At 46.2% G+C, this 24439-nt stretch overlaps 1 protein-coding gene across 4 annotated transcripts in view; it reads right to left on the bottom strand.

The window, feature by feature from the left end:
* VSIG4 (V-set and immunoglobulin domain containing 4) overlaps positions 1–24439 on the bottom strand; it is a 37290-nt gene continuing 12851 nt past the window's right edge. The window contains exons 1-10 of one of the 4 annotated variants that reach the window (XM_083596465.1): positions 14316–14645; positions 8613–8969; positions 7623–7904; positions 6326–6391; positions 6011–6094; positions 4662–4727; positions 3988–4089; positions 3471–3492; positions 1990–2437; positions 1–1873 (exon numbers count right to left, since the gene is read on the bottom strand). In XM_083596465.1, the coding sequence (XP_083452591.1) occupies positions 2167–2437; positions 3471–3492; positions 3988–4089; positions 4662–4727; positions 6011–6094; positions 6326–6391; positions 7623–7904; positions 8613–8969; positions 14316–14373 (1308 nt within the window). In that variant the 5' untranslated portion in view covers positions 14374–14645 and the 3' untranslated portion in view covers positions 1–1873; positions 1990–2166. Of the gene's footprint in view, positions 1874–1986; positions 2438–3470; positions 3493–3987; positions 4090–4661; positions 4728–6010; positions 6095–6325; positions 6392–7622; positions 7905–8612; positions 8970–14315; positions 14646–14670; positions 16976–24439 lie in introns of those variants that run through there. The other 3 variants (XM_083596466.1, XM_083596464.1, XM_083596463.1) reach the window with 3 other exon arrangements.

Raw genomic sequence — 24439 nt, 5'->3', positions numbered from 1 at the left:
TGAATTTAACAAATTTTATTTATTTTTTTGGTTTTTTTTTCTGCATTCATGTTACATATATTTTCTCCGAGGAGCTCAAGACGACGTACACACTTCACCCTCACGCCGTTTCATCCTCACAGTACTGTGAAGTAGGTTTGGCTGAGGGTCTTTGACTGGCCTGTGGCACCCATTTGAGCTTCAAGGCCCGGTAGGGATTTTAACCGTGGCCTCTCCAGTGTCCTAGTCCAACATTCTGTCACACAAATAGATAGATAGAAGAATTGTAATCCTCCCTCCTCCAAGTGGAACTCATGCATTGCCTCTTTACAATATAAGATCTATAAGTGACGGCAATGCAAGAGAAGAACAGCCCACCCACCAAGTGTAGCTAAGGGAGAATTATGAAATAGCTTGGATCAATGATTTTCAATGAGTGTGCCGTGGTACCCCGGGGTGCTTTGAATGATGGTCAGGGGTGCTGCGGGCAACCCTGGCCTCCGTCCCTCTTTCCTTCCCTCCCTCCTCTGATGCCCTCTCACATCTCTGCCTCCCAAAGGCTTGCACAGCTGTTTGCTGCAGCAGCCCTGGCTACAAACTCCCCAGGCGAATGGTGCCTCTGGGGCTGGCCAGGGGGTGCTGGCTGCCAGGAGCGGTGTACACAAGCAAGTGGGCGAGGGAGCCCAGCCAGCCAGTTCAGGCAGGTGCTGCACTGGACTTTCTTGTACTTGCTGTGTGCGAAGCCTGCCTGGAAGCTGAGTGCCCAGTGCTGAAGGGAAGCCTTTCTGCCATGCAGGGCAAGCAGCGCCCATTGCTGCCCCTGGTGCTGGCCTCATGTTCACCTTTGGCCAATCTCCATTGGGCCACTGAGGCTGGGGGCATCCTCTTCTCAGGCCCTTGTGGGGCGGTGTGAGGTGGCACCTCTCTTTGGGGTGGGGGTGGGGGCAGCTCAGAGACTAGAGGAGGTAGGAGCGGCTGCCTGGAAGACTCCCAAGGAGAGGGGAAAGGAGAGGAGGTTGAGGGAACCCTCCACAAGGGAGGGGTGAGAGGCTGCTGGCTCTGCAGGAAAGGGGTGAAATAAGTGGGCTCCTGAGCCCCACAGGGGAGCCGCAGAAAGAATGTAGTTGGTCAAGGGAGCCATGGACTCAAAAAGGTTGAGGACCATTGATGTAAATGACACAAACCTTTAAAAAAGCAACACAGGCACCAGTCTGATTGTCTTCCAGACCAGCAATACTGAATGAAATGAACATGAGCTGCTTTGGCAAAGAAAATATCACTAATAAATTTAATAATAATAACAACAACAACTACAAGCACAACCACAACCACAACAAGAACAACAACAAGAACAACAACAAGAACAACAACACAACACCCACTACCACCACCACCACCACCACCACCACCACCGCTGCTGCCACCACTAGCATATAAAAAAATCTGATTATCCTCCACCTTATACAGTGCAGTTCTGAGGCAGAGAACTGACAATGCATTCCTGAGGCACACTTGAACATAAGCCATTGCTTTTGTGATCCACACTCCACCCTACTTAACTAGGGTTGCCATCTTTCAAAAATTGAATCAATTTTGAGCTTTGGTCAATTTTTGTGCAACGTTGTTGAGCTTTTTTTAATTGCTAATTCTCAATTCGCATCCGTTTTCTTATTGCATCCCGGCTGTGTCAGCAAAAGTCAAGATGTATGGCCTCTTTGCCATATTGGTGGCACAATTTTACCTCTAGAAACAATATGGAAAATAGCCTGACAATGGCTGGGTTGAGGAGGAGAAGAAGAAGAGTTTGGATTTGATATCCCACTTTATCACTACCCGAAGGAGTCTCAAAGTGGCTAACATTCTCCTATCCCTTCTTCCCTCACAACAAATACTCCTGTTTCAGTGTATCTGAAGAAGTGTGCATGCACACGAAAGCTCATACCAAGAACTAACTTAGTTGGTCTTTAAGGTGCTACTGGAAGGAAAAAATTTTTTTGTTTTAACAAATACTCTGTGAGGTAAGTGGGGCTGAGAGACTTCAAAGAAGTGTGACTAGCCTAAGGTTACCCAACAGCTGCATGTGGAGAGAGGAGACATGAATCCGGTTCACCAGATTACAAGTCTACCACTCTTAACCAATACACCACTCTGGCTCTCATCAATGCAAAAAAGAAAAAGGAAGGCGCCTCACAGGTGGGCATCTAGCACTTCAATGTCAGAATCTGACTCATTAACCAGGGCCTCATACATATTGACTGTCTTGAGTTCTATCGCCTCTTCCTCAAGGCCTAGTATAGGTGCCAGGACGCGGCTGTTGTCAGCACTGCCGTTCAGTAACTCGTACTCATACGAACATGCACACCTGTTGTTTCTTCCTAGGTCATGTGGGTTGTCCCCATCACTTCCACCTGTGTTGTCATCATCGTTGTCTTCATCTGTGCCTCTGGTAATACAGAAGCTGAAACAGAAAGTAAAAGGTGAGAATCAGGTCAATAGTCCCAGGGCTTGCAATAGGCGTAAGGGAAGAAAACGAAGTACTTTGGAGGGCTGGAACTTCAAAGACAGATTGGCATTTCTGCAGTTAGATGGTCTCTTTGCACAGCTTCCTATGTCCTGTTTCAGCCTTTCCAATGTGCACAGTCTGCTTCTGAAATCCATGCTTCAACTTTTAAACAAGTGCAAAGATTAACATTTGGCCACTTTCCACTCACAACATACCACTATTCTATCCATGTTTTCTAAGGAGATAGGAGGCTCACTTGCTGTATGGAGTTGTGTGGTTCTTGCTGTCATTTTGCACACTTTTATTTTTCTAGTGGTAGCGGAACTTATGCCACTGCCAAAAAAACACGAATCAGGGAGCTTGTCAAGCCACTGAGCAAGGCCTGATTTGCTGGAAGTGTCTACTCTTGTTTTAAAGAGTTCCTAGATTTTAGCCCAAATATCTGATCCAATAGTTTATGTCCTTTGCAAAAGCAGGGGACCTGCTGAGCCCACTGGTGACATCTGGCTGAGGCTGGATTAGGACTGCCAGAGGCCCTGAGCACTGAAAAGATTATGGTGCTCTCCCCAATATGTAGTTCAAAATAAGTTCAAAATAAAAAAGAGAAAAGAAAAATCAAGAAGAGTACGAGTAGAGTGTAAGGAAGACTAGCAAAGTTCTGATTTTTCCCATGACCACCTCAATACTTTTTCTTTAAAATATCAAAGGTCATTCCCCTCCCAAAAACACACACACAAACAAAATGGTCACTTTTTGGGTACCCCTGCTTTGCTAGTGCCCTAACCACATCTTTTTGGATAATCCAGCCCTGAATCTGGCCATTCCGGATGAGACCTACTTCTCATTCACTCTCCTCCTACCACAACACATATGCACTGTAGCATTTATATTTCAGGTCCTTTTCACTTATTCATATTCATCTTTCTAATATGCTGCCAGCCCAAACATGTCAGTTCTACAACCCCTAGATAATCAGATAATCACTTACTATGAAATTGGAAAGCCGTCACCTGAAATACAAAAAACAAACAGCAGAACTTTATGAGCAAATGTCCCTCCAGAAAAGTACAATCATTTCAAAACTGCAAACAGCTTTTGTTAAAAATGTAACAAGCAATATCAGATGAACAATAGAAGTGCAGCTTATACCCTAATCCCAACAAGGGGAAAACACATACAGCTGCTGTGCAACTCTGTGCTGTATGTGGCAGGAGGGCACTGGTGCAGCTCTTAGGCAAAACGGCCTATAAACACTCTTTCTGTCAGGCATGGTCGTCCTTTTCCACCAAGCACATAGCTTCGGGAGGGACGTACAAAGTTATGCTCAGAACTACCTGCAGTTCACTAGTTCCATAGATAGGGTTCCTAAATCCTTCACCCTGGTCCACCTATCCTGGTGCTGAGGACTAATGCAGCAGAGTCCCTCCCTCCAGTTCTTCATATATCATTTCACTCTGTCAAATCAGAGAAGCCATTGTTTTCTGAGTGAAATCTAACTCACTCACCAGTTCCATGTATTCTGTAGCAGACAATACACGTAAGAATACCAGTGAGAACAAAGCTGAGCAGAACAAGCATGATGATGGCGAAAGTTGACATCTTGGACCCTAGGACAACACAGCAAAGGATGAGATTTACATATTTGTATGTCTATTCATACTGATATGTTCATTTTAATGCACATGTTCCCCAAATATATACATTTTTGTAAACACTGCTTGGAAAACTACACTGCAAAATTCAGAAAAGGGTGAATTTTGTAGGGTGACATTGTTTAGGTTCTCACACTGTTTTGAAAAGTGTGGATTTGATACAACTGCCTTTAAATGTGAACTAAATTTAAATTCTTCCCAATCCCTAGTTCTGAGAATAGGCCACAGGACTTCAGCTTGAAGGGGAATCAAAACATTTTAAATCCTTTCCCATGTTAAAAGTATCCTGAAAAGTGGCAGGCAAAGGGTTGGAGCCTAACTTTCCTGTACTCCCTAGTATGTAAGGGGTTTGGTTAAAAAAACCAAAATATTTTTAGCAAGTCCGCCCCCCCCCCGCCACTAATGGGGGACGCATTCAAAAATGGCACTTCCAACTTGCAGCCTGAATTCTGCCACCTTCAAGCCTGCCACACAGGCAACTTCACTTCCTCCTTTTCCTTAATTTTGCTATCAAGTGCTGTCTTTACCAGTAGGCTTTGGTAAAGGCTTTCCAGTAGTAGTTGCTGTCGTAGTTGCTGGTGTTGTAGCTGGACCTGCAAATCAAGGCAAAGATACTGCGTCAGCAGAAAGGAGACCGGCTTTCACCCAAAGAGCAACTGAAGCAAGGCTGGAGGAGAATCTATGCAGCAGCTGTTAGAATTCCCCACCCCACCCCAGTGTATTCGCAGGGCGAATTTCATCTCCGGAGCCACACAAAAGACTTTAGGGTTGAGATGTCAGGTACTTCTGCTGGGGTGTCAACTGGGGTGACCTTCAGAAACAGGCTCATGTCGGACAGGGTCTTCTTCTTCTTTTTGCCTCCAACACTTTCTCCATGAAAACCAGCTCTTTACCACTGAATTGGAGCAAGCAGTAACCTGCAGGAAATCTGAATAGCTGTTTGCTCCAATTCAGCAGTAAATATCGGGTTTTCCTGTGGGAAGCGGTAGGGCACCAAAAACAACCCCCCCACACACACATGTTCAAACACAAACCAGGAAACCATGGACCTGTGCCTAGAAAGTGCAGGGCGAAAGTTAAGTCTGGATGAGTCCTAAATGAAATAAAAATCTAAATTCTCCCTCTCCCTCTGGAAATGACAGTGCACAAATGTTCCTCAAAACTGGGAACTCCCAGCAGCAGTCAAGGTATATGTAGGCCACTTAGGAAGCTGATCTTTTTTGGAACACATCTTTGAGCCAGGATACACCAGTTACTAGTACATTTGTATTCCATGTTAGCCCTATTCAGAGAAGACTCACTGAAAGGCATGAACAGGACTAATTCAGGTCGACCCATGTCAGTGTGTCTGCTCTGGAGGAAATGACGCTTGTGCTTCTGTGGGTGCAGAAATACATTCCTGGCTGCTAGTGAGAGTATCCTCTTCCTCAAGTCGAGTCCTAAAGAGGCAATGAAAGCCCCACGGTACTATACAGCTAGGCTAGTTTTTGGAGCTGAAAATGCTAGCCCCTGTAATGAGGTAAACTTTACCTGTCACTTGCAACCAGGGGTGGTATCCAGCTACTTTATCAGTACATCTATGCTCAAGGGCCAACCCAGGGGGTGTAGCCAAGGCCCCACTGCCAACACGGTCTCCTAGTTTGCGAAGGAGCCTTAGGGACAGAAGCAGACTTCTGGGTGCTTGGCACTCAGAGAGAAGGAAAGGGTGACTAGAGCCATTGAGAAGGATTCTGACATTGCCTGGAAAGGCCCCTGAGCAGAGAATTTTTTGCAGTGAACCCCAGAGCTTTCCCAATAAACCTAAAGAGTTGCCGCATTGCACATGTCCTCCTCCAGCAGTCTAAAACAACAGGAAGGCAACACTAATGTTCCTCACGTTTTGCCACGGTGAGCTCCCTTGAGTTGAAGCTGCCAGATGTAGTTCTTCCTCCGAAAACCATCCAAGCCGTGCTTGTGGCATCTGTGAGAATGTTAGAGATACGTCAAGTTGCAAGTCCCCATACTGTGCCTTCCCCACATGCACTCTTGTCCCCCAGGGCCACTGTTCTCTCAGCAGGACTCAGCTGGGAGAAAACCATGTCCTGGGAAGTGCTGTGGTGTGGCATTGCAAGGCACTGGGAAGGTTTTGGCACCCCTCATCCGCACACCCCTTTGCTGTCTAGATTGGGCCTCCGCCTCCGCGACAGCTTACCTGCCACAGCTGTGGTGCTCATTGCGAACTCAGTACTAGGCCCCAAAGTAGATGGCACTGCAGAACCTGCAAGCAAAAGCAGGAATGCATTTTTCTCTCTCCATCACTCTCCTTTTCTGAAGAACAGATCAGTTCTTTTTTGCATGTAAGATTCTGATAATCACTAGATAGTGCTTAATAACTGTTTGTATTCCACAGCTTTTATTCCTGCACATAATATGTATCCTGCACCATCAATGTAACTAGTGTTTTACAGAGCAGCTAACATACTGCAAAGGGTTGTTTTTTGGGGGGTGGGGTGTGTGTGTCAGTCCGGATGATACCTGTGGGTCCCTTCCAAACCTGCAATCCTGTGTATGTGTAGAGTGCAAATCTAGGACAGGAAACCTGCTGAACCAATCAAACTAGTCTTTCTGTTAAGGTAATGGCCTTGGCTGGCCAGTTAAGTACTGCCATTTACATGTTGTAGGAGGCTGCCATAGAGACAAGTGGGTAGGCTTTTTTCCACATCACCTGGTGGGATGCCATATCAATCAAAGATGGGGAACTCTGTGTGAGAGAGAGTTTTGGCTGATCTTGGAAGCTGCAGAAGCAGGGATGTGTCTGCTGTATGCTAGACCCAAAGCTGTGACTTGGGGCTTCCCTAGGAACTTAATGGGCAGGTAAGAGTTAAAATGCTGTGGGCTCCCAATTCACACTTGTCCTTTGTTTTTTAGATACAGGATTGTAGCCTTCTGCCTTATTGATCTTTCTGAACTGAATTTTATGTTAAGAAAGTAAGAACGTAAGAAGATCCTGCTGAATCAGGCCAATGGCCCATCCAGTTCACCCTGTTTTCACAGTGGCCAAACAGATGCCTAAGGGAAACTAGGGAGCAGAACACATTGTTTTATTGTGTACTGTGGATTTGATTATTGTACACTGCTCTGATATGTTTTTAAAATGTAGTTTATAAAATTTGTCAAATAAAATAGAACAAAATCTATTTCATGCAAAGAATTTCAGATACTGGAGCTCTTAACACAGAGGCCAAGCCTGGACAAAACTGATTGTTATAAATTGCGGGGGGGGGGGGCGGGGGGCGGGCGGTAGCTGCTTTGGAGAGGCTATTGTTACACTGTGTATTGCTTTGTGCTGTATTCTGGTTTTCTTGAATTTGTATGTAGCCATTTTATTGCATTTTTAATTAAATATTATTATTATTTGAATAAATGAATGAATTGGGTTTCCTAAAACTAAATCACTCTGGAGCTACATTGTGGATCGTTGCATAGCAGAGGCTGTTGGATGCTCTTACTTTGCACGTTTATCCGAATAGCTCTACTCTGCTGGATCTGCTTGCTGACCCTGTTTTCAACTTCACAGTAGTATCTGCCAGCATCCGATGCCTCCAGCCGGTCAAAGGCAAGTACGGCTTCCTTGCTCACAAGGGTTGCATTGCTTCCTTCCACTTGTTTGAACCAGCGGTAAGTGATGGGCGGAGAGCCGCTGGTCAAGCAAGACAGGTTGAACCTCATCACGCCAGGCAAGCTTGTCTCATCATTGTTGGTGGCCTTAATGACAGGCTTGGCCACTGGAACTGGGAAGCAAAACATACTTATCAAACACCTGCAGCAAATTTGGTGCTTGCACAGCTCAAGCAGACATAGAATGCGAGGAAAGTAAAGGAAGATGACTGAAGATACTTTGGAACTGTAAGGTTCAAGGAGACTGTGATCCTCAAGGTTCTACCTCTTTTCACAATTGATAAAAAGCTTGGGGACCTGTCCCCTCCCTCCATTTAGAACATAAGAAGAGCCCTTCTGGATTAGGCCCATCTAGTCCAGCATCCTGTTCTCACAGTGGCCAAACAGATGCCTCTTCTGAGAAACCTGCAAGTAGGGTCCAAGCACAACAGTACTCACCCCTCCTGTGGTTTCCAGCAACTGGATATCAGAAAGGAGCATTGCTGCCTCCAACTGAGAAGGCAGAGCTGAGCATTGTAGCTAGTAGCCATTGATAGCCCTCTCCCCCCTGAATTTGCCTAATCCTCTTTTAAAGCCAGTCCCATCTGTCACCAAGGCACCTTGCAAAGAAGCAGCTGAGCACCTGAATGGTGAAAGCAAAGGTATATTTCTTCTTTCTTCATATTTTTAAAATCCTGCTTGAGAATCTTTAATAAAAAGCAAACCACACATTCTCTGAATAAACAAAATAGAAAATGATACTATGCAACTTAAATATATATATACACACATATATTGCATTTTTAACCATGCAGCCTTCTCAGCATATTAATGCACGTTACCTTTTTTAACCTTCAGTATGATGATCCTTGATATTGTTACCCTGGTATTGTTTTTGGTCAGGAAGGTTACTTCACAGGCATATCGCCCTCTATCTGCCATGTTGAGATCGTGGATCAGGAGGGAGACATCTCCCAGGGGTTGCTTAGGAACGGTGAGTCGGTCTCTGAAATGTGCCACAGGTGTTTGGTCCCCTGAGTCATTATCCCGGTGAAAGATGGCTCTATTGTGATGATCCCGCTGCCTCCAAACAACACTTTGTTCCAGGAAGTCAGGAGATGGGTCATACAAACATGGCAAAGTGACCGAAGCCCTCCAAGAGCCATGGGTCTCATGTGGGCCAGTCAAATCCAGAACAACTGGGGGAGCAGCGAGATAAACAGCAGGTTATTATATTATTTCACAGGACCGATTGATACACGTGTAATACACGTGTAAATAAACCTATATATCCTAAAGACATAACAGTCTCCGCTGGCCTTCATTCCAAGGAAACTAAACCTGGGTAAGAACAGGAAACCCTGGAGGCTCTCGCTGCTCGGAGAATGGGGGGCCAGTAACAATATTGTCTACCAGATCAGAGCATCAGCCCGCATGGGCGTGGACAAGGGGGCTGCCCCCCCCCAAATCAAGTAAATCAATAAAAATACTTAACTGAGGCTCGCCCCCCCCAACATGAGCGTGGGCAAGTAGCTTGCCCCCCCCAAGTCAAGTAAATCAATAAAAACACTTAATTGAGGCTCCCCCCCCCAACATGAGCATGGCCAAGGGGGCTGCCCCCCCAAATCAAGTAAATCAATAAAAATACTTAACTGAGGCTCACCCTCCCAATATGAGCATGGCCAAGGGGGCTGCCCCCCCAAATCAAGTAAATCAATAAAAACACTTAATTGAGGCTCCCCCCCAACATGAGCGTGGCCAAGGGGGCTGCCCCCCCAAATCAAGTAAATCAATAAAAATACTTAACTGAGGCTCGCCCCCCCAATATGAGCATGGCCAAGGGGGCTGCCCCCCCAAATCAAGTAAATGAATAAAAATACTTAACTGAGGCTCCCCCCCCAACATGAGCGTAGCCAAGGGGGCTGCCCCCCCAAATCAAGTAAATCAATAAAAATACTTAACTGAGGCTCGCCCCCCCCAACATGAGCGTAGCCAAGGGGGCTGCCCCCCCAAATCAAGTAAATCAATAAAAATACTTAACTGAGGCTCGCCCCCCCCCAACATGAGCGTGGCCAAGGGGGCTGCCCCCCCAAATCAAGTAAATCAATAAAAACACTTAATTGAGGCTCCCCCCAACATGAGCGTAGCCAAGGGGGCTGCCCCCCCAAATCAAGTAAATCAATAAAAATACTTAACTGAGGCTCCCCCCCCAACATAAGCGTGGACAAGTAGCTTGCCCCCCCAAGTAAGGTAAATCAATAAAAACACTTAATTGAGGCTCCCCCCCAACATGAGCGTAGCCAAGGGGGCTGCCCCCCCAAATCAAGTAAATCAATAAAAATACTTAACTGAGGCTCGCCCCCCCAACATGAGCGTAGCCAAGGGGGCTGCCCCCCCAAATCAAGTAAATCAATAAAAATACTTAACTGAGGCTCGCCCCCCCAACATGAGCATGGCCAAGGGGGCTGCCCCCCCAAATCAAGTAAATCAATAAAAATACTTAACTGAGGCTCGCCCCCCCAACATGAGCGTAGCCAAGGGGGCTGCCCCCCCAAATCAAGTAAATCAATAAAAATACTTAACTGAGGCTCGCCCCCCCAACATGAGCGTAGCCAAGGGGGCTGCCCCCCCAAATCAAGTAAATGAATAAAAATACTTAACTGAGGCTCGCCCCCCCAACATGAGCGTAGCCAAGGGGGCTGCCCCCCCAAATCAAGTAAATGAATAAAAATACTTAACTGAGGCTCGCCCCCCCAACATGAGCGTAGCCAAGGGGGCTGCCCCCCCAAATCAAGTAAATGAATAAAAACACTTAATTGAGGCTCCCCCCCAACATGAGCATGGCCAAGGGGGCTGCCCCCCCAAATCAAGTAAATCAATAAAAACACTTAATTGAGGCTCCCCCCCAACATGAGCGTAGCCAAGGGGGCTGCCCCCCCAAATCAAGTAAATCAATAAAAATACTTAACTGAGGCTCGCCCCCCCCCACATGAGCGTGGCCAAGGGGGCTGCCCCCCCAAATCAAGTAAATGAATAAAAATACTTAACTGAGGCTCGCCCCCCCAACATGAGCGTAGCCAAGGGGGCTGCCCCCCCAAATCAAGTAAATCAATAAAAATACTTAACTGAGGCTCGCCCCCCCCCACATGAGCGTGGCCAAGGGGGCTGCCCCCCCAAATCAAGTAAATGAATAAAAATACTTAACTGAGGCTCGCCCCCCCAACATGAGCGTAGCCAAGGGGGCTGCCCCCCCAAATCAAGTAAATGAATAAAAACACTTAATTGAGGCTCCCCCCCAACATGAGCATGGCCAAGGGGGCTGCCCCCCCAAATCAAGTAAATCAATAAAAACACTTAATTGAGGCTCCCCCCCAACATGAGCGTAGCCAAGGGGGCTGCCCCCCCAAATCAAGTAAATCAATAAAAATACTTAACTGAGGCTCGCCCCCCCCCACATGAGCGTGGCCAAGGGGGCTGCCCCCCCAAATCAAGTAAATGAATAAAAATACTTAACTGAGGCTCGCCCCCCCAACATGAGCGTAGCCAAGGGGGCTGCCCCCCCAAATCAAGTAAATCAATAAAAATACTTAACTGAGGCTCGCCCCCCCCCACATGAGCGTGGCCAAGGGGGCTGCCCCCCCAAATCAAGTAAATGAATAAAAATACTTAACTGAGGCTCGCCCCCCCAACATGAGCGTAGCCAAGGGGGCTGCCCCCCCAAATCAAGTAAATGAATAAAAACACTTAATTGAGGCTCCCCCCCAACATGAGCATGGCCAAGGGGGCTGCCCCCCCAAATCAAGTAAATCAATAAAAACACTTAATTGAGGCTCCCCCCCAACATGAGCGTAGCCAAGGGGGCTGCCCCCCCAAATCAAGTAAATCAATAAAAATACTTAACTGAGGCTCGCCCCCCCCCACATGAGCGTGGCCAAGGGGGCTGCCCCCCCAAATCAAGTAAATCAATAAAAATACTTAACTGAGGCTCGCCCCCCCAACATGAGCATAGCCAAGGGGGCTGCCCCCCCAAATCAAGTAAATCAATAAAAATACTTAACTGAGGCTCGCCCCCCCAACATGAGCGTAGCCAAGGGGGCTGCCCCCCCCAAATCAAGTAAATCAATAAAAATACTTAACTGAGGCTCGCCCCCCCAACATGAGCGTAGCCAAGGGGGCTGCCCCCCCCAAATCAAGTAAATCAATAAAAATACTTAACTGAGGCTCGCCCCCCCAACATGAGCGTAGCCAGGGGACTGCCCCCCCCCAAATCAAGTAAATCAATAAAAATACTTAACTGAGGCTCGCCCCCCCAACATGAGCGTGGCCAAGGGGGCTGCCCCCCCAAATCAAGTAAATCAATAAAAATACTTAACTGAGGCTCCCCCCCCAACATGAGCGTAGCCAAGGGGGCTGCCCCCCCCAATCAAGTAAATCAATAAAAATACTTAACTGAGGCTCGCCCCCCCAACATGAGCATAGCCAAGGGGGCTGCCCCCCCAAATCAAGTAATTCAATAAAAATACTTAACTGAAGCTCGCCCCCCCCAACATAAATCCTGTCATGCTGGCCCTGTCAGAGAGAGAAAATAGTGCCAAAGTGCCCTCTTCCCAGGCATTTTCTTAACAGTGCTTACCATAAACAGCAGTAAACCCCCCCCCCAAACCTGGGTTGTAAAGCTCATGCAAGCACTTCTCTCTTGAAAGAAAATTGGGCGTTGGGGGGGTTTTCCATGCAGGTGCCTTTCCGAGCCCTATTAAGGGCTGAACCTGCCATCTTTTGCACACAAGGCTCACAAGCAGGAGGCCCACAAGCAGAACCTGCCTCTGACAATGAAGTTAGCACATAGCCATTGTGGCTTGTAGACAGGTATAAAGAGCTAATAACGGACACCTCCTTGCATAAAGAGACACCAACTGAGCTCTGAAGCCACCTGCCGGAGAAGGTAATAGGCAACTAGCAACCAGAACACTTAAGAAACCAAAGACGCAAGACAAGAGGTTCAGTTACCTTTTAAAATTAAATAAATACAGAGGTTTTGCACAAGGCTTATTTACCATAAGTACACAACAAGAGCTGGATCAGGCCATGGGCCCATCTAGTCCAGCATCACATTATCATAATGCCCAGCTAAATACCTCAATGGGAAGCCCACAAGAACGACCTGGGGTGCAACAGCACTACTGCCTCTGATTCAGAGTAATTAATTTAATATTTAAACTCTGCTTTTCCGGCAACAAATGTTGAGCTCAAAGCAACTAAGAAATACATTTCTATAAAAACAATGCCAGAAAACAACATCATAAGTAATTTGGCACGAAGCTAAGATTATGCAAGATTACGGCATCTGCTACATTTTGAAAACCACACCTGTTCCATCCACCTGTTCAAGCCCCCATGACATGCTAAACACTTCATACTTCTTTCTTAAACATATCAAAGAATGACATTTGGCTTATGTAGTAAATGTGAATGAGAGGACAGAATGAAAAGCCTTGCAAAATTTTAAAGGTACAGCAAATGTACAGCAAAACCATCAGATCAATTGCAGTCGCTTAAATGCCTAGGCAGATTTACAGGGAAAAAAGCATACAAAATGTTCTACAACTTCTTTGGAAGTTTTCTTGCTTTGTGTAATTTAATCAAAGCCATAATATATATCCAGGAGTGATTAAGCAAACAGTGAAATTTTCTGCCTCTTCCTCACAACAATGCAACAGAGCAACATCACACATTTCAGTTGCAACACACAATCTGCGGCTTTACTGTCTTCCTAACCATGCCTAGTTCTGAACCCAAGCAACAACTTTGTAGATGAGACACCGGTTGCCGTAGCAGGAGGCATCAGTTAAGAAGAAACATTCCAAAGTGGAAGGAGAAATGTCTCAAGGCTGCTTTTATAATGAGTTGTTGCATTAATAGAGAAGCCGGAGAGATCGGATTCAGTCCTCAGTTAAAGGCAAACCTCCCTAACTTTATGAAACAGTATGTTAATCAAAATACAGCCATCCTTTTAAATCCACACTTCTCTGAACCCTGCAGTTCTCCATCCAAGTAATGCAAACAGAACTGCATATGCTGTGGTAAGATGTGCACAGAAATGTATATAAATGCACACAAACATGTATATATTAGGAGAAATTCTCACTGAAATGCTGATTAATTTTCATGTGGATTTGAAGGGGGGGAAATTACAAATTGACATGGAAATGCAAAAGTGGCAGCTTCACTCATCTCTGTGTATTAAAGATAATATTTTTTAAAAGTCTGCCACCTGGTTAATTGTGTAGCACATTATTTAGCTTATTAGTTTATTTATATTTTAAAAAGCCTGAGTATATTTCTGCATCATAAAAAAATCAAAGCAGCTTACAGCAATAAAGCCATGAAACTATACATTAAAAGCATAAAAAGTTAAAAACCTTTAAAAGTTTTAATCTAAAAAATGAAACATTGCAGCCCTGATTGTTACTCTTATGAGTTCTGAAGAACGAAGTATTGTACATCTCATTTAAACAATATTAAAATTTTATCCTGAAAGGACTTACCTTTTCCATGGATAGTGGGTGAAAGCAGCAGAAACCACAGCCAAGCTACCTTGGCCATGACTGCCAGAGACTGATTACTCTGACTGCTCCTCACTCTGTGCTAACTAGTAAGGAACTGAATCCTTCAAGGGTGCAGTGAACAAAACTTCCCTCTCTCTGCTCCCTGCGAACCGGACAACTGCATCAGTGTATCACAGATTTTTATACCATTGCCAGGGTACCTTCATCCCCCCTTTTCTGTTCAAAAAGGAAAAGAAAGGAGGGGCATCTTCCAACTGGCTGAATACATCAAGGACATTATTGGAGTAAGCTGGTTGATTATAATAAAAAAAACAAGGGAAAGCAGTATCATCACCTTTGCAATGAATGGAAGAAAAAAATGCACTTGTTTGCAGGCGCAAGGGTTTATTTGGAAGAACCTTGTAATAGTTATGTCTCGATTTCTGCATGACCTTTAGAAAGAACTTTGTTTTAAAATCAAATGTTTTTTTCCAACACACACTTCTTCCCCCCGCCTCTCCATTTTTTGCATCCTCTCCTTCTGCTCACATTTTATGTATATTTGCTAAGTTTGCAAGTTTCAGGGTAACCCTAAATGGGCTGAGAGACTTCGACACCTGAACTGCACATTTAGAACTAAAAATTCAAGCACAAAAAGCCCTGTCAGTTCCACAGAAACTGAACACATTTAATTGATTTATTTTTAAGTGTTATGATTTATATCCACCCCATGGAGCCCAAGGCAGCAAACATTTAAGTGATAATTTTAGTGGGATTATAATGTTTTAAACACATAGGATGGATGTGGCCTTAATTCAGGGGTAGGCAACCTAAGGCCCATGGGCCACAAGCGGCCCATGGGAGTCGTTTAACTGGCCCCCGAGCCACCCCCAAACCGAGCCGCCTGCTCGGCGAGTCCCTGTGTGTTGCGCTAAACTGACGCAGCACGGTGCAGGGACTCACTTCCGTAGTGCCAGAAATCGCGTCTGCGCATGCTCAGATGCCGAAAATTGCATCTATGCAGACGCAGACACCGGAAATCATGTCTGCGCAGATGCTGGAAATCGCGGCCGTGAGTGCGCGATCTGGCCCACGGAGGGATCTCCATTGAACCCGGCTTAGGTGAGGTAAACCTTGCCTACCCCTGCAATTGAAGAAAAGTACCGTATTTTTCGCTCCATAAGACACACTTTTTTCCTCCTAAAAAGTAAGGGGAAATGTGTGTGCGTCTTATGGAGCAAATGGCACTGCGCAGAGAGGGAGAGCTGCGCAGCGCCCCTTCAACGAAGCGGGAGGAGAAACGGAGCCCCTTCCATTTCTCCTCCCGCTTTGCTGAAGAGGCGCTCTGCAGAGAGGGAGATTTTTTTTTCTTGTTTTCCTTCTCTAAAAACTAGGTGCGTCTTATGGTCGGGTGCGTCTTATAGAGTGAAAAATACAGTAAATAGGTAGTTGGGGAGCAGGGAAGAAAAACAGAGGATGCGGACTAGGTGCTGGGGAGTGTGAGGACATGCTGTGAATATATGTCTGCCTGCCTATGTTTTCTGCTTTGTGAAATGGTTCTGTGACCTCTGAGGGCGTCATAGTGCCACTGTCAGGTCTGAGGCCTTCTGCTGATACAATGGAGCAGGCCTGTTGAGGGTCAGGTTCGGAAAGGGAGTTGAAGGGGCGGCCGAGAATCATGGTGGGTATTTATAGGTGCAGCCTGGATCAGCTGATGTCTTTCAGAGGCCACATCTGCCCCACACATTTAAAGCTTTATGACACCATTTTTAAACACTCATGGCTTCCCCCCAATGATCCTGGGAAGTGTAGTTTGCTCAGGGCGCTGAGAGTTGTGAGAAGACTCCTACTCCCCCTGCAAGAACTATAGTTCCCAGATCTCCCTGAGAAGAGGGATTGACTGTTAAAGCACTCTGGGAACTATAGTTCTGGGAGGGAAATAGGGGCTTCATAACAACTCCCAGCACCCTTAACAAACTACAGCTCCCAGAATGCTTTCTGGGAAGCCATGTTCTCTTATACCACTGTTAAAATGGTCTAAAGTGTTTCAAATGTGTGGTGCAGATGTGGCCTTTGTTATTTAGAAACATTTATGTACTACCCTTTGTCCTATGTAGTATTTCAGAGGTGTCAACAGCCACCCAGGGGATCCTTCCATACTCTGTTCATAGTGGGTGAACAGAAAATATCAGCACAGTGTGCAGCATTAAAGCAAAAAACACCATTAAAAACAAAGTGAGTAGCTAATAAAAAATTGAAAAATTAAGCAGCTACAAAGTCCTGTTGTCAGGCATCCAAGAGATGCCTGAAAGTCAACAGTGAGGATGTCTTCCAAATCTCTGGTGACACCAAATGCCCAACTTCTAGTTGGGGCCAGTTGGGCCTCAGTAACCCTGGTGTGGGGACAAGTAACAGTCCTCTTCCAGATAAGCTCTGACTAACTGGGATATAAAGGCTCAGGTGGTCTTTAAGGTACACTGGGCCAAGGTTGTTCAGGGCTTTGTATATCAACACATCCAACCTGAGAGCCTTTCTTAATTTTGGGAACCCTTAAAATAGAATAGACCTATACTTTCTCTGACAGAAATGCTATGGAGGCGCAGGTTACAGCAACAGCCAAGGCGACATTTTTCCACCTTCGCCGCATCAAGCAGTTGGTCCCTTACCTTTCCCGCCCCGACCCGGCCACAGTGATCCATGTGGCGGTCACCTCCAGGCTTGACTACTGTAATTTGCTCTACGTGGGGCTGCCCTTGAAGCTGTTCCAGAAACTCCAGCGGGTGCAGAATGCTGCAGCGAGGCTCAACATGGGGTCTCTGCCAAGGGAGTATATTCAACCAGTGCTTTTCCAGCTGCACTGGCTCCCGGTGGAGTACAGGGTCAGATTTAAGGTGCTGGTTTTGACCTTTAAAGCCCTTCACGGCCCAGGACCCTTGTACCTACGGGACTGCCTCTCCCAGTATGCCCCACGGAGGACCTTAAGGTACATAAATAGCAACACCCTAGAGGTCCCGGGCCCTAAGGAAGTTAGATTAACCTCAACCAGAGCCAGGGCCTTTTCAACAGTGGCTCCGGCCTGGTGGAATGCTCTGTCTCATGAGACCAGGGCCCTGCTGGATCTGATTTCTTTCTGCAGGGTCTGTAAGACAGCCTTTGGCTTGGAGTCAATTTGATTCCCCCCCCCCCTTTCTTTTTCCTTTCTCCTTCTGTGATGAGGCTGCATTTTAATTGTTTTAATGTTTTAATGTTGTATTTTAATCTTGTTTTTAAGTTGTATTCATTCAAGTCGTTTTTATTATTGGTTGTTAGCCACCCTGAGCCCGGCTTTGACTGGGGAGGGCGGGGTATAAATATAATTTTATTATTATTATTATTATTATTATTATTATTATTATTATCATCATCATCATCATTGATGCATATAAAATGCTTATATTAACCAATCCGTTCACATGCCCTCTCAGAAAGGCAAAGTTGGTTAGACAAATTCATGGAGGAGGAGAGTGCTATGGATGGCTACTAGCCAGGATGGCTTTGCTCGGCCCTCCACAGCAGGAGGGCAGCAATGCTTCTGAATGCCAGTTTCCATAAATTACGCTCAAGTCCTGCTTTTGGGTTTCCCATAGGGGCATCTGATCGGCAAATGTGAAGACAGGACATAGGACTAGATGGGCCATTGGCCTGATTCAGCAGGACTCTTCTGCAGTTCTTATGTGCTCGAAAGCTTCTGTCTTAACCTGGTAGCTTCTTCACTACAACCTTCCTCTCTGACTCTTGTGTTCTTGCATTAACTCTTGGCCCAGCTAAGATGTCAGATTGGTTTGCAGGGCAGTGTGGTAGATGCCACAGCAAAAGAGGAGACTTCTCATGAGATCTTGGGGCCCAAGCATCTTTCACAGCTTGCAAATGGGCAGGGTGGCAGAACCTTTAAAAGGACCAGCCACTTCTTTCCTCTTGTGGAGGAATTGGGATGGTCAGACTTTGGGCTGGAAATCCTTTTCGTCAACAGAACCAAATTCAACATTATGTCAGGCCCCCAGCCCCCCGCCGGGTGGGGGTATGTCTGTCAGTAAAGTTGTAGCTAGTTTTCACTCATGCATCTGATTTGGCCAATTATTGGGTTGGCAGGACGGGGGGACCAGAGTAATTGTCCTGTAACCTCCTAGGCTTATCCGGAACCTTACTTTAAAAAATCAAGGCCAGTTCTCAATAACAATCTGGCAGCTGACCTCCTGAAAGGGACATGATATGGCAAATGTTTTTTGCTGGCACAATCTTTCAAAACAACAATTGAAGCTGTTTCCATCTTGTTATTATATACATTCTTGCAGGGTCATATTTATAGAACAACCAAAGGTCACAGCCTAAAAGCATCTAGATGGTTAGAATTGTTAGAGACAAACCTAGTGCCATCTTGGATTAATAACCCTCCTGCTTCTTGTGGGGGTGGGTGGGTGAGACAATACACTAGTTCTGCACACTGTCCTTTGAACTCAGAATTGGGGAACTTTTTGGTTTTGCAGCATGAAAAGCTGCAACTTTTGCAGCATGATAAACTTCTCCAGGCTATCAAGGTTCCCAAAGCAAAAGTCACAAGTGAGAGAAGGGCTGCTCCATTCATGCCATAGATATTCTGGTTGGCTACTGTGACAACTGGATACTATATAGGGTTGCCAGACCTCCATGGCTGACTTAGTCTCCAGGTTTGCCTGGTCCCCTCCAGGAGGAGGGCTTGGATTCCCAGGTGTGCAAGATTGCCTTTAATAATAATACAGTCATACCTCGGGTTACAGACGCTTCAGGTTGCATTTTTTTGGGTTACGGACCGCCGAAACCCGGAAGTACCGGAACGGGTTACTTCCAGGTTTCGGCGGTCGCACATGCACACGCGTGCGCAGACGCGGGTTGCGAACGCTGCGGGTTGCAAACCTGCATCCTGCACGGATCATGTTCACAACCCAAGCATCCACTGTAATAATAATAATAATAATAATAATAATAATAATAATAATAATAAAGACTCAGTGTGCAACTTACAAGCTGCAGCCTATTCCCCCTCTGCTCTCCTCTCCCAATTAATCTGTCTCCAGGGACTTCGCCCATGACATCACCAGCGACTGTCCCTAGGTCTCAGGTTTTGGCCCTGAAATCTCAGGTCTAGGATGCTGCTGGCTTGACAACCCTAATACTGAACTAGATTGCAATTTGGTCTCATACAGCAGCCAGGCTCTTCTGATGTTCTTAAACCACAACTTTGGACTTTTTTTTATTTGGTCCATACTGCTTAATGTTCATTCCTTTAACAGAAAACAGACCCAAAAGGATTGAAGGGTGTATGCAGAACTCAAGTCAAAATATGAGACCACATTGCAATAATCAAGGAAATGAAGCTTTATGAGGAACAGTAGAGGGAATTGGGTATGTTTTGCCTGGAAAAGAAGACACCGAGAGAAGCTGTGATAGCCATCTTCAAATATCTAAATAGCTGTCAAAAGGAAGGTGGAGCAAGGTTTCTTCTTGTTCTGGAGGGTAGGACACAAACCAATAGATTCAAGTTACAAGAAAGAAGATTCTGACTAAACAAGAAGAACTTTCTTACCGTGAGAGCTGTTTGACTGTGGAACAGACACCCTCAGAAGGTGGTGGACACTCCTTCATTGGAGATTTTTAAGCAGAGGGTTTAGTGACCATCTGACATGCATTCTTTAGTTGAGATTCCTGACTAGATGACTCTCAGGATCCCCTCAAACTCTACAATTCTATAATTGTAAGTCATCGCAATCTGAGGAGCAAGGCTGGCTCTAACAGATGCCAGATTCAGGTGTTTTCAAGGCACCCAGGACCAAGAAAGTCTTTCACTGGGCACCACACCACAGGACTACCCTTCTCACTTTGCAAGGCATGGTGTCGGCATGAAATAGACACACTTTCCAGGTTAAAAGCGTGCAGTGGCGATGCTTTGCGCAAAGGCTATCAGAGCTCTGGAGCCAGCGCTGCTGATATAATGAAAAAATGATGCATGTGCTTTTGCACAGCTGAGTCACTCTCAGATCTTGTTCTCCGTATGCAATGCAACCCACCCACCCCGCACAGACTTTTCTTCAAGGATAGCAACACAGCTGCTCAAGATGGGGAAGTTGAGGGTGTCCTTGCCCTGGAGGGCCACCACTAAGGAAAGTGTTTTGCAAACTGCAGTGGCTGTCAAATTTAGCAGCCATTGGAACTAAGTAATGCTGGAGCAGTCAGCATTTCTCTGCCATCCCCCACCCCTTGAGAAAAGAAAGAAAACATCCCAATCACATGCATTTTCAATTAAATATTTTTCTGGATTTTTGGGGGAGGGATGTCAGTCTGGATGATGCCATGAGTCCCATCCAATTCTTGGGGTTCTGTACCCAAGTGAGGGTTACAATCATAAAGAAGAGGTTGTTGAACTAAACAGGGAGGTTTCTTTGTAAGACAGTGACCTTAACTAGCCACTCAAATGTCCTCATCAGCATCCCAAAAGAATGAGCTGGGCTGCAAGAACTACAACTAAGTGACAGGTCCTCCTAGCTACCGTATTTTTCGCCCTATAGGGCGCACCGGCCCATAGGGAGCACTTATTTTTTTTTTGGGGGGGGAAATAAAGAAAAATATATATTCCCCCCCCCCGTGCCCCAAAGAGCAAAGAAGCCATGACAGCGAGCGGGATGGATCCTGCTAGCTGTCCTGGCTTCCTTTTTAGCCTCGGGGCTGGGGGTCCGGGAGCGACGGCGAGGTTGCGCAACCTTGCCATCGCTCCCGGAGCTTGCGGAGTTTGCTGTCCACAAGCCTTGGGAGCCCGGCGGGAAGTCGCGCTGGGCTCCCAAGGCTTGCGGAGAGCTGCCCGAAGCCCGGGGTGCGCCCCGCTGCGCTCCCCGGGTTTCGGGCTGCAGGCTTGCGGATAGCTTCCTGAAGCCTGGAGAGCGAGAGGGGTCAGTGCGCACCGACCCCTCTCACTCTCCAGGCTGCAACGAAAGCCTGCATTCGCCCCATAGGATGCACACGCATTTCCCCTTCATTTTTGGAGGGGGAAAAGTGCGTCCTATAGGGCGAAAAATACGGTAATTGGTGGAGTGGGAGAGCTGAAAATAATGCCAAAATATTTCACATCTGGCAACCAATGTGCCACTTTGGTTCCAGATAGTACATGGGTAGACAAGTCTAAAAAGCCCGGGACACAAATTTCCATGGCCCCCTAGCGGCTATGGTGGCTCATTTAACAAAGACAATGTATTTTTCATTAACTCTGGAAGTTGATACTTGATTCTGACCAAACTAGGCCTCTTACAGAAAAATAAACACCAGTATTACCTCTCACCCAAAATATCATAGAACCATAAAGCCATGGCATTGTAGAGTTGGAAGGGACTACAGAAGGTCATCTAGTCCAACCCCTTCAAATATGACCATAAAACCTTCATTCCCCCCCCTTTTTCGATTTAACAGCATCAAACATGAAAAAATAGAAAATACGCAGAGTGTACTTCATGTTTCAGAGAGAGAAAACCCCTCCCACTGTATATAGCTCTCGTGATTCACACTGTCACTGAAGAAGAAGAAGAAAAATCATACATAAACTGTCTCATCTGGGCCTGAGTGTTACATATAATCGGGGGGGGGGGGGGAGATAGAATATGCAATTTAGTAGAAAAGTTAAAAAACAAAAAAACAGGGAAAAGGTGGAAGAGGGGAGTCACACCAAACATTTCTCAGACATTTAAGAGGTGGATTGTTGCCATCAGCTATCAGGATGGAAGCTAGCACCGGGGAGCAAGGGGAAGAGCAATCTTGTCCATGGAGCCGCTGGGCAATGGGAACACCTTGCAGAGTGTGGGAGGAACTCTAAAACAGGGATTAGAGCCCTTCCAGCCCAAGGACTTCTGGACGACTTCCTGAGGGCCACATGCTGGTAGATCAGAAAGCAACAGTGGGTACATTTTACCTGGGTTTAGCTGTCTAGTTTTTACACCCACTCACACATATCGGCTTTCCTCTGTCTGGATAAACAAGAGGCATTATAAAAGTTCAAGGTGATATTTCAGCAACGATAAGACACCTGTAATGCGTCACAGGGCCAGTGAGGATTAAGGCAAGCTTTGATGACTAGATTAGTGAGGCCTGGAGGGCTGCATTTGGCCCCCTTCCTTAAGGTCCCCCACCCCAACTCCTGCTCTAAAACATGATTCTGCTTAAAGTAGCCTGGCGGGGTCTCCTCGTCTAAGAACGAATGGCTTCCTGGGGATGAGTGTAGCTCAGTGGCAGAGCACCTGCTTTGCATGCAGAAGGTCCCGGGTTCAATCCCCAGTAGTATCTCCAAATAAGGCCAGGAGAGACCCCTGCCTGAAACCCTGGAGAGCTGCTGCCAGTCAGTGTAGACAATACTAAACTAGATGGACTAGTGAACAGACTCAATAAAAGGCAACTGTTTATGCTGCTAAGTTAATAGACATCTGAATATTTATGAGCATCAATTAATGTTATGTTCCATCTAAAGCAAAACTACACTGTATTAGAATCATTTTTAGTGGAGCAGCAAAATAGATATAGTCTTCCCATGTGCCTTGGGTGGGTGGGGGGTAAAAATGAGTTGCATATACAGTGGTACCTCGGTTTTCAAACGTTAATGAACATTTCAAACGTTGACGAACATTTCGGTTTTCGAACGCCGTAAACCCGGAAGTAAATGCTTCAGTTTTTGAACATGCCTTGGAAGTTGAACATGCCACACACCTTCTATACTGAGTTTTCCATATTGAGGCTCCCGTATCGAGTTTTCAGTTTTCAAACATTTCGGAACTCAAAACAGTCTTCCAGAACGGATTACATTCAAAAGTCGAGGTACCACTGTATTGATAAAAAGTGCTGTGGGAACCAGCACAAAATTGCTTCAGTAGGCAAAACAACCCCCCCCAAAAAAACAACAATTTGATTTTGTGCTCCTTTCTTCCTCTTCTCATCAGGTTTAGCCCTTACATACAATACACATCTATTTGTGGATTTTATTGTTAAAATCACCAGCATTACTGGTGGTGAGGGTTTCTGTGAGTACAGCACTCCAGTATTGGGGGAAAGGATTGCATTTTTATTCTTTGTGACACATGGTAGTCCTATTCGGAATAGGCCAATTGAAGTTTATGGGCAATACTAACTTAGATTCACTAATTTCAGTGGATCTGCCTCTGAGTGGGACTTAGTTGAATACAACCCACATTCTTTAACATTGCCAGAAGAAGACAAAACATGATGAAGTCCCGCAGAACCAGCAGTCTGGGCATCCTCAACCCTACTTCCATAACTAACTCTTTCAGCTCAGGAAAAGACACTGCTGGGCAGCGAGGTGATGAGATCTTGGGGGGCAGGACATGAGATCGCTTGGTGGTCTAAGCTGTTCCCCAAATGGGGGAACATCCTATGTGACTTTGAGCAAGCATACAGCATTCAGCTAATTCCCTGGTGGTCCGCTGGAATGTGGTGTTAACCAGGGCTATTGACTGTTTGGCTCCGAAGCGCCCTCTCCGATTGCATGGAGCCCAGACAGCCCCGTGGTTTTCCACGGATCTGAGGGCAATGAAACAATCGTTGAGACGGCTAGAGCGCCGGTGGCAGATAACTCATTCCGAATCTGACCGGACACAGGTTAGAGCTCAACGTCGAGCTCAACGTCACCGTCTCTATTGCATCTGCAGAAAACAGCAGCAGGAGACTTTTTCAGGTGGTTCACAATTTAGCGGAACCACCTGCAACATCGGGGCCCAGTACGGGCCACATGTTCTCCTGCAATGATTTTGCAAAGTTTTTTGCAGATAAAATCGCTCAGATTCGGGAAGAAGTAGACTCCACCATGGGAGCAGGGCCGGGGCGGGAGAGTGCTAGAGTTCTGTCTAGTCAAGTTGAGTGGGATCAATTCCAATCTGTTACCTCCGAGGATGTGGACAGGCTGCTTGGACGAGTGAAACCAACCACCTGTCTCCTGGATCCTTGCCCATCCTGGCTTATAAAAGCTAGCCGGGAAGGACTGGGTGATGGGCTTCGTGGGGTGGTGAATGCTTCCCTCCGTGAGGGAGTCTTCCCAGACGAGCTGAAAGAGGCGGTTATTAAAC

Source organism: Podarcis filfolensis (genome assembly GCF_964270895.1).
Source record: "Podarcis filfolensis genome assembly, chromosome: Z".
Lineage (NCBI taxonomy): Eukaryota > Metazoa > Chordata > Lepidosauria > Squamata > Lacertidae > Podarcis > Podarcis filfolensis.
Note: the sequence above shows the minus strand (reverse complement) of the source record. Positions and strands in the feature narration are given on the sequence as shown.